This window comes from Salmo salar, chromosome ssa29, assembly GCF_905237065.1.
Source record: "Salmo salar chromosome ssa29, Ssal_v3.1, whole genome shotgun sequence".
Lineage (NCBI taxonomy): Eukaryota > Metazoa > Chordata > Actinopteri > Salmoniformes > Salmonidae > Salmo > Salmo salar.
Window position 1 is genome coordinate 27412074 of NC_059470.1, and position 10649 is coordinate 27422722.

A 10649-nucleotide genomic window follows, 5' to 3' on the forward strand; every position below is an offset into this window, starting at 1 on the left:
GTCAAAGGCAGTTTAGTCTATTTCTGTGTTGATGTCGCGAGGCAAAGACAGTCAACTGTACAACTTCCTGAACGCAGACAATGCGACATCCTTCATATTGTAACGAAATTACAATATGAGATATATTTGATCGTCATTACTTACTAGCTAGTAGTTGTGTAATAAAATCGTGTGTGCGAGACTGGTGTTTTGGTTTACGTATCCTCTAGTTTTGGTAGGAACGTGCGCTGGGGTAAGTGCCATACAGCTAACAGCTAGCAGCTACGACAGAGCCGATTCAACTCAACGATATACGATGTGGTTCAGCAGCGACTATTGTGGGCGGACTGGAGCTCCAACGTCACATAAAATGAAGTTTTTTATTAAAAACGACTGATTTCCGCACCCAAATAATAACACACGACAGTGTTAATGTTATGTGAGGTCTGAGCTCCAGTTAGGCTGGACTAGAGAACAAGTCAAAATTCACCCGGCGCTGATAAACGGCCAAAGTCCGGCCAGTCGCCGCTCAACTCCCAGAGTAAATCGTGGAGTTGAAGTGTCGCCTAGCAACGACAATTGGTTAAACACACAAATGTTAAAATATGTCGGTTAATCTGGTGTAAATCACTGCTATTTATTTGACTGTTAGCTACGTTAGCTAGTATTGTTTGGTAGTAACTAGTTAAATATTGCGTCGTTTGAGCTGATCATAGTCCCAAGTCGGGTTTTCTTCCCGACTAGTGGTTTTAGCATGGCCTAGCTAGCATACATAACGTTTAGTTCTCAATGTTATTCTACTACTGTACATTTCAATCCCTTTGCTTTCCAAGTTAAACGACATAGTAATGCTGGTTACAGTCCTAGGATGTTGCTGAATAATCTGAAATGTATATTGCTATATATTCAGGACAGACCTTTCTTGTTCTGATATTTCTTTACGTTTTGGGGATTTGTGTGTATTGTTTTGCATTGTTAGGTATACTGCGCTGTAGGAGCTAGAAACAAGCATTTGGCTGCACCTGTGAAAATATGTGTCAGCGACATTAAAAAAAAGTAAAAAATCTTATTGATGCTTATTGTATGGCGTCACGGCAAGGGAACTGTGTATTGTAGTATTTTACTCATGCATACTCTTTCTCTCTGTCCACTGATCTCTCAAGGTAAAGAGAATGTTGAGGCCACGGTCACGATCTCCCCACTATTCTCACAGGTAAATATCTTCCACACTTCATTTGACATGCTAGTCCAGTGTGTGGGTCAGTAAGATTACTTTAGGATGTTGTCTCATCTCAGCACGCTGTATGAAAGGTGCTTTACAATTCAAATATTTTATACTTTTTTTGTGTTATTGCAGAGTTAGTCTGTGCAGGCAGGATGGTCGGAGGTTCCCCTGGGACGACCCAGACTTCAACCCCCAGCAGGTGCTGGCTGACCTGGGCAGGCTGCCTGGGGAGGATCAGTGGGTTCGCTTCATGGACGAGATCCACCCAGATGGCCCAGAGGGCCACAGAAGACCTATGTCCCCAGGCCTCCACAGGCTTGACCACCACCTCCCCCCAGAGGAATTCCACCATCGCAGAACCCCACCGGCACCTCACGAGCTGGGCTACGCCGAGCGCAGAAGGCTCTCCCCCCATGATGGCAGAGGGGGTGGCAGGGGAAAAGGAAGCGGGAGCGAAGGGCTGCCCCACTCCCCTCAGAGGCTACCCAGAGAGAAGCTGCCATCACTGGCCCCGCAGCACCCTCACTACAGTCCTGACCACCACCAGATAGTGTCCTCTGCAGGCTGGAGAAGAGAAGAGCAGGAAAAGAGCCAGGGGAGGTCCAGGGACCGCAGCCCCAGGGAGAGGGTTCAGGGTGGGGGGAAGGGGGAGAGGAGGGGTGGAGATTTTCCAGGTCCCTATGGAGACCGGAGCAGAGACGACATGCATAGAGAGAAGAGCACCATCTCTGACCGGAACCGGAGGGAAGCTGATGAAGCGGTGCATCCTGGGTAAATTTGAGCAGTGTTCCATTGGAATTTTATGGCCAAAAGCGAGAGAAGAAGATTGAAGAGGAGAACCCAGCTTCCTGTTTTTTCTAAGCGCAAACTTCACCCTGCTACTGTGTCCCCTGTGTAATCATGTAACCGTAGAGTAGTAGATTGAATTGCATGGCTTAACATGGATGACATGTTCTTGTCTCTGTGATCCTTGGAACCAGGTGCTTGCCATGACGTACACTGTGATATAGTTGAATACTTTACTATTATTACCCGCTGTAGTCTAGAGGCTTTGTGCGCCTGTGATGTCATATGGCTTTGTTTATTGCTAATCAGCTTGCATGAATGACTGTTGTCATTAACCGATATGTAAGGCACTATCTATTAGCCCATAAATTCTATTCATATGCTACGTGTTTTCCTAAATAAATTGAAAGCTAGCTATTACAAAATCTGTATATTTGTTAGGTATAGTCAGCGTGATCGTATGTCCTCGGTCAGTGCTGAACCATGTCACCTGCTCTTTATGTCGACACAGGTACGGGAAGGAGGCAGAGTTTAGGGTGCGCCGCCCCTCGTTGGAGAGGCCCCGGGAAGGGTACGGAGGAGGAGGGCCACGGGAGCGCAGGGGCCCCTCAGGGAGCCACGATGGCCGGGGGCCTGGAACCCTTATCGTGGAGCATGACCATGGTATTATAAACAGCAGAGGGCCAGAACTCTACGACAACCAGAGGGGCCGTGGCCCCGACCAGAGCCCAAGCCACGACCGATTCAATCACCATCGGGCCAGAGCCACTGAGGAGCGGTTCAGGAAGTTGGGTAGCAGGTCCAATACCAGAGAGGAGGCCAGGGTTCGGCCTGTCCATGAGGAGAGGAGAGGGCCTGTCCATGAGGAGAGGAGAGGGCCTGTCCATGAGGAGAGGAGAGGGCCTGTCCATGAGGAGAGGAGAGGGCCTGTCCATGAGGAGAGGAGAGGGCCTGTCCATGAGGAGAGGAGGGGGCCTGTCCATGAGGAGAGGAGAGGGCCTGTCCATGAGGAGAAGAGAGGGCCTGTCCATGAGGAGAGGAGAGGGCCTGTCCATGAGGCGAGGAGAGGGCCTGTCCATGAGGCGAGGAGAGGGCCTGTCCATGAGGCGAGGAGAGGGCCTGTCCATGAGGAGAGGAGAGGGCCTGTCCATGAGGAGAGGAGAGGGCCTGTCCATGAGGAGAGGAGAGGGCCTGTCCATGAGGCGAGGAGAGGGCCTGTCCATGAGGCGAGGAGAGGGCCTGTCCATGAGGAGAGGAGAGGGCCTGTCCATGAGGAGAGGAGAGGGCCTGTCCATGAGGAGAGGAGAGGGCCTGTCCATGAGGAGAGGAGAGGGCCTGTCCATGAGGAGAGGAGAGGGCCTGTCCATGAGGAGAGGAGAGGGCCTGTCCATGAGGAGAGGAGAGGGCCTGTACACGAGGCGAGGAGAGGGCCTGTACATGAGTCCAGAAGAAGCCCTGATCGTCATGGGAGAGCCAGCCCCATGGGCTTCCAAGATAGAGGTAGTCCCACAGAGCCCAGGGCCAGAAACAGTGCATTCCGTGGGGAGAGGGGGGCCCCAGCCCAGGGTGGCAAGAGACAGATGGGGCCCTCCATGAACCAGCCCCGGCCTCTCCTTCAGGGAATGCAGGGGTACCGAGCCCGGGATGACAACCCCCAGCATTCCCCTCCGGAGCACCAGGGGTATCAACCCAGGGGAGGTGTCTGGGACATGGAGCCCAGAGAGGAGGCACCCGGTTGGGCAGAGGTGAGCGACATGGAGCCCCGTTGGGAGAAGGACCGGGGACCAGGGCCGCGAGGAGTCCGGCCGCCAGCACAGGGCAGGATGGATCCTAGGAAACCTCAGCATAGAGATCTCAACCCCAACTGGAACCAACAGCAGAATGATATGGCAATGCCTCGCATGGGCGCCGGCGAGAAAGAGACGCTCACCATCAAGGTGGACATGAACCGGCCTGTGGGCCAGAACAGGTAAAGTGTTTCCGACAGCAACGTTTAGGGGTCAAGGGTGAAAGTTCATGCTTCTTTTCAACTCTCACTGTCGACTGCAGGAAGACAAAGTCAGAAGCCCTGAGATCATTGACAGCTAGAGGAGGAAGTATTCTTCGAACAGATTTTTTTATTCTACATTGCAAGTATTCTACAAGCTGAGAATTTGTGATGGGACGCAATTTATATACATCAAACTCATCCTTCCTGATGTGGGGCATTGCAGTGATAAACGTGGCGAATCGCCAAATGCCTTTTAGTAGAGTGGCCATTTTACAGCATTGTCCTTCACATTCTCATGATTAGAAAGGTGGAATCAATTCATAGAGGAGGCAAGTCAGGATCTCCCAAATAACATTTTATTGTTCATCAAGAGGGGCAGAACATGTCAGACCAGCTTTGCAACATTCTAGAGGACAGAGATGCCACAGTAGAAGACTATCAACCATATGAATAACCGAATGGCTCACGGCAGAGGTTTGGCTCATCAGTTCTTCAGATATCTCTCATCCAATGAACAACCCAGCAGAATGTGGCAACTCTCAAAGGGAGTGGTTGCAGCTTTCCCACAGCGAGAGCATCCCTGACAACCAAGAGAACAACCAGCCAAGAGACCAACCAGACGCCAGCAGTGTGTTTGCAGCTCATCCTTCACAGCTGAAATGAATAAAGAGCAAGCAGCCTGCGTGTTGGAACGTGCTGAAGGAGCTCTGGAAAGTAAAGAGTTCTGCTACTCACTACAGCTGATTGACCTGAGTCTCGGAGGAAAAGGCAGAACCCATGAAGACAGAAGGGGGAAAGTCTTGGTACTAACCAAACTGAGCACCAAACAACTGGTATATAGAAGGATTTCCTGTATACATGATGCCCAATACATTCTAATATGGAGTTGGTGAGCGTGATAAATGTCAGTCACTGAGCCACTGCATGGTGCCTTGGTCTTCGGCTGACTGAAGACGATTTGGGCTGGAATATGTCCTGAACTGCACTTCAGGAACATCAGTTTGAAACCACCATGTTTTTTTTTCAATGTTTTGAGAAACACCTGGAATTATCAGCTCTTGATCAGCTAATCAGAAAAAGACTCTTGTGAAAGGACTTATTTCAGAAGCAGTGTTTTTCTGAGACAGGCAATGACCCTTCACCCTTACCCCACTCAGCCTGAGAGGATACATATGCCAAAACACCAGCTCTAGTCACAAGACTTTCAAATAGCTTAAACTAGCTCAAACTTTTGTATTTTATTCAGACCAATGTCCAAAGGTAAGTCAACATGTTCTTTCCATCATTGCCTATATTATTCTGCAGACTTCTAGAGGATTTCCCTCTTATCTGTCAAGCAAGCAGAATAATTTTAAATCTTCATCCAATGTGTTTAATTTGAGGTGGACTCATTCCCACTGAAACTTGCCAAAGACTTTAACGACCTCAGTCGGCGTCATGACCACCCTCAAGGGCACACATTAGCATGTTCCTGATTGTTCTTCCTGTCTAAACCCATGATGCTCAAGAGTCTCAAGGCCTAAAGGAGATTCTGCCACGGTCTCACAACACCTACGCTTCTGAGGCAAACTTGGATCCAAATTCTCTCAACACTCACCACATATCTTCAGAAATCTGGGCTCTGTTCTGCATGGGTCTTATGACCAAACTGGGTTTGGAGTGGCCCTGCATACCTTTCAACAAACAGTTTCACTCAAAGAAATTGACTATAAAGCACAGCACTGAGCAGACCTAACTGTCTGAACGACAACTCAAGGCAATGATGCTGTCCTTAAAGCAACCGAAGGCTACAGGTTCTTAGTATAACTCACTTTGAGCTGTACCAGAACAAAGGACAACACTGGATGACTACAAGTAAAGACCGGATGCTATGGCCTAAGTCAGAGGGACGTGAACAGACCAGGGAGAATCCAATCATTAAACACACTGAGATATCCACCTTCTGGATGAACTGAAGAAGGCCTGAGTGACCAGCTAGTAGACACAAGCAAGAGTGGAGAAGAGCAGAAGGCAATGTGAAGGCCTGGAGATGACCAGGATGATGTCCAGTCAGAAAAGCAGTGGATGATGAATATCTGAAGATGACCTTCCACATTGGAAAGAGTGAAAAATACTTTTGGACTCAACACATGACACTAAAGCTTTCGGTTTGACTTCTACAAGCTAACGTTCAGCTGTCTTTTCCACCCCTATTGACACTGATACTCATGGACTAATCAGGGACTAATAATCCTCAAACTCAATCCCACTAATAGTGTCTCTTCTTCAAGAGGCTCTCAGAACCATATGACTATTGATGAACTCCATTTTGCACCAGGGAAACAGCTCTGTCAAAGCATTACAACAGCAAGGGGAAACCCAACTCAGTGAGGACTAAGGTATTCCTGACAGCGAATCTGGACTCGGCCTAGTTAAAAGGACCCAGAATGAACACTTTGGGAAGAAGAGGAATTGAAACCTCAAACACAGCCGATGTATCAGCCAATAGTTCAGCATGGATGAATCCTCATGAACACTTGAGTATTGCTCTGAAAAAGGACATCTCAGAAACACTCTTGAACAGGTGGGTTCTGTCAGTCTACACTTCATCTAGACACAACTTGCTCACGAAAACCACACCTGCAAGAGAACATACTGTCTACCTTGGACCAATCAAGGACAAGAACTACGCTGTCCACTCTGGACCGTTCAAGGACAAGCAACTACACTGTCAACATTTCACCAACCAAGGACAAGAACTACACTGTCCTCCTGTGAATCACAGACATCCAGAAGTTGATTGACAAATGCAGAGAGCGAAACATTTAAAGAAGCATGTATTTTCACCTTTGACCCATGCCAGTGTTACACTGGCACAGGAAGTGGGCAGGGATGTAGTGGAGGAAAATCACTGTTCACACACTTTTTTTTTTATTTCATCAAGAGCGATGATGCACCTTTTACACCACATACACTTTGTTAGCATTAGCGTTACCCCACCCGTTATCTCAACTGGCGTTCAGCGTTTCACAACTACATCCCTGGAGATGAGTAACGTCTCACTCTCTTCCTGTTGCGTTTCAAACTCATTTGAAACAATTTGACCTTATTTGGACTTAAGTGCATTTTTGCAAATATGTCCAAACCAACCGCTCTTGATGATGTACTTAATCAGTCATTTTTCCTAAAGCTTTAAAATGTGAAGGTAAGTGTAGTGTGTTTACAGATGCCTCGGTCAAGGTAAGGTTGTTCAGTACACAATGTTTAGCTACATTTTATTTACATAAGACATCCACTAGAGAACCACTTAACTCCCTACAACAGTATTTTTGAATTCAGAAATATATATATATATATATATATATATATATATATATATATATATATATATATATATATATATATATATATACCATTTATCAGATGCTTTTATCCAAAATGACTGTCATGCATGCATACATTTGTTGTTCAGAACAAATGACTTAGTTCCACCCCCAAACTACAGTCTTTACTTGAATCAAACCCTTATCACACATTTCCCATCAGCTAGCTACCACAGTAAACTATGTTAGAAGCTACTAGTACTATAATTTCGTAGTTAAACCCTATTATTCAGGCCTGATCTCAGATTGTAAAGCCTCCACCGTTTCCTTCCTCTTCCGTTGCTCATCCCTCTCCTCCGTTTCTCATCATTCCTCCAGCCAGCTGTGCTACTCTTCAGACCGTCAGCTGTCGCTGGATCTGGTCAACGTGGGCCAACAGCGCCTAGACTTCCTGCCCATGCTAGAGCATTCTGGGACGTACCAGGAGTCCGCAATGCACTCTGGGACTTTCGCCCAGGAGATCATCACCCTGGTGCACCAGGTCAAAGGTTAGGAAACGAAACAAATACACACAACCTGAGTATACGCACACACAGCCACTTGTGTACACACACACACACCGCTCATTGACACTAATGTGCCCACCTCAGACAGAACCGATAGATACTTATCACAACCTTCAAGGCAATCAATCTCTTACTCTTTCTTTCTCTGATTTTCTCCAGAGCATTACTTTAGGGGTGATGGCGTGACACTGAACGAGCGTTTCTCTGGCCCCCAAGATGGAGGTCTGCCTGAGGAGGAGGAGCAGGAGGAAGAAGGACCAACTCTGAACAGGTACATGAACACCTGGTTACTATGGTAATTTTAATATCTTTAGAGCTTTTGTTTAAGCCTTTATTGTGCTGTTTACAAACAATATATTTGTATTCCTCTCCCTCTCCTCCAGGCTGTTCAACATGAGTATGTCAGAACCTGATATGGAACCTGTCTTCTCTAAAGTTGGCCGCATGCAGGTACAATAATGTGTATAGAGGTTTAAGATGGATATGTCGATGGACTGATTGGTTCCTGAATGTATTGGTTGATTGAGTGATGTGTTATTGATGTGTTTTGTGATCAGAGGCAGCAGCTGGCGGTGAGAGATCCCGGAGACCTGAGACATGACCTGGAGAGGAGGAGACAGGAGAGGCTGGAGGGAGTGAAGGTCACCATACCTGGAGGCAGGCTCTCACAGCGCCCCCTGGCTGCCGGGAGGTACTACAACACAGTGAAGACATGATGGGGCTTCTTTTGAATATTACAATTATTCCTTCCTCCCTTTCTTGGAGTCATCACTGATCTATGGATCCTTGTGTTCACCCAATCTGTCAGATCAGTGATTACCTTAACAAGTGGAGGAAGGGTCCATTTTTACACCATCTCTCCCTCTCACACACTCTCTGTCTCAGTGACCATCAGGGGGTGTATGTTAGAGAGGAAGACGAGGAACAGGAGGGCTTTTCAGGCTGGTCAGGCCCACCACGGAGAGGGAGGAGGTGGCCTGGAGACATGGTGAGAACTGTGTGAGGGTGTGCGTGTGTGTGTTCACATTTAGTAGGGAAGTGAATAAAACCGATATTAGCTGTATCTTTCTCTAAATATATCTTAGACGTTTCTCTCTTGCTCTCTCGCTTTCTCTCTCTCTCTCTAGGGGGGTCAGAGGAGAGGGGGCATGATTAGACAAGACATGGGCGACCAGCAGAGGAACAACTGGCCTCCTAATAGCCCTTGCAACCGGCCTGGACCAACGAGACAACAGAACCACAATATTAACGGTCAGTTAGTACCCCAAAACATAAGTATATACAGTCAATGTAAACCAGGAAACAGAAGTTAAAAAGTACAGTGGGTTGTCATTCACAGACCTGTTCAGAGAACCACAACTTCCCAACCATGTTCAGTGACCTCAGTCATTCACTGATTGGTTGGTTGATTGACAGTGTAATTCCTATGACTGGCCTCTGTTTACCTTCCTGTCTGGTTACGTACGTCAGTCTGTCCATCTGTTCCCTAGATCTCATTTATGTCTGACCCTGAGCCAATCAAGTCCTCTCCTTTCCTCTAGACAATCATCTTGTCCACCAAAATGACCATTACAACCATAGCTGCCCTGCTTCTTAACCTAACACATATATTCACAAGACCTCTCTTGCACTCTCTCTCTCTCGCACTCTCTCTCTCGCACTCTCTCTCTCTCTCTCTCTCGCACTCTCTCTCTCGCACTCTCTCTCTCGCACTCTCTCTCGCACTCTCTCTCTCTCGCACTCTCGCTCTCGCACTCTTTCTCTCGCTCTCGCACTCTTTCTCTCGCTCTCGCGCTCTTTCTCTCGCTCTCGCGCTCTCTCTCTCTCTCGCGCTCTCTCTCTCTCTCTCTCTCTCTCTCACAGGTGCCAACTGGTGAATGGAAGCTTGGAGCAATCCAAATGGAGTCAGTGGTTATGTGAGGTCAACCCAGAGGTTAACTGTTGATAGGCTGTATATATTATAGATCACACTGCTGCTGACTGACCACAGCCTGAACCACGACCACCTGACCTACTGACACTCTTTACCACGCTGTCAATGTAAAGCCCATGCAATGTAGCTGCCCTCCTGACAGAGAGAGTAATGTGGTGGGGAAGTAAGATGGCCAACTGATATTTAAAGATGCACTATGCATAAATCGCTCCACCATTTCCTGGTTGCAAAATTTCAAAAAGTTTGCCTATTTCAGTTTGTTACAAAACGAGCAAGTATAGTGTAGAGCAGGGTTAGGTAACCGTGCTCCTGGAGTCCCGCTGGTACTGCAGGATTTTGTTCCGTCTAGGCACCACACCTGACCAACTGACAGGGCCGGCGGCAGAACTAATCAGTTGGACGGGCCTTTGATATCCATAGGCGGGCATGTTTTTTCCCAGGACCACCTATGTGTGCACCCGCTTGCGTGTTCAAATTGTAATAGTAAAGACCATTGGCAGCTGGTGAGTTTCAAGTTTGTGGATACTTCCAATTTACCCTAGCATTTCTACCGTTCTTAGTGCAACAGTTATCATTTTTTTTATATGCACATTTTTGTGCAACAGTTTCATTTCAATAATATTTTATTTTCTCAATCATTGTCACATGATTAATCATAAAAATCTGAAATAAAATGTAAAAGTTAAAATTCAGCTGAGGTGAGAGCAGCAGCCTCTGCCACATGAACACATTGATACACTGTGATCCATTGGCGGCTAAAGAAATGAGCTCATAGAACTCCGAGAGAGCCTATAGGCCAATGCAGCAGTAGGCCTGTAACTTCCATCTCAATTAAGTAAAGCTGACAAATAAAAACAGTAGAAAATAA

The 10649-nt window shown here is 47.2% G+C and overlaps 1 protein-coding gene across 1 annotated transcript; it reads left to right on the top strand.

Moving 5' to 3' along the window:
* LOC106590504 (thyroid hormone receptor-associated protein 3) lies at positions 1-10649 on the top strand. The gene is made up of 11 exons (XM_014181589.2): positions 1-232; positions 1143-1192; positions 1337-1975; positions 2502-3959; positions 7661-7830; positions 8008-8119; positions 8232-8298; positions 8406-8539; positions 8734-8836; positions 8976-9099; positions 9712-10649. The coding sequence occupies exons 2-11, from the start codon at positions 1152-1154 to the stop codon at positions 9723-9725; spliced, it is 2862 nt and encodes a 953-aa protein (XP_014037064.2). The 5' UTR covers positions 1-232; positions 1143-1151; the 3' UTR covers positions 9726-10649.

What these genes read in the sequence shown, in the direction of transcription:
- LOC106590504 (XM_014181589.2), top strand. Translation starts at nt 1,152, where the DNA reads ATGTTGAGGCCACGGTCACGATCTCCCCACTATTCTCACAG. An exon ending in CGGCCTGTGGGCCAGAACAG is followed by an intron (nt 3,960 to 7,660) that starts GTAAAGTGTTTC and finishes TCATTCCTCCAG; the next exon opens with CCAGCTGTGCTACTCTTCAG. An exon ending in GGAGGTGGCCTGGAGACATG is followed by an intron (nt 8,837 to 8,975) that starts GTGAGAACTGTG and finishes CTCTCTCTCTAG; the next exon opens with GGGGGTCAGAGGAGAGGGGG.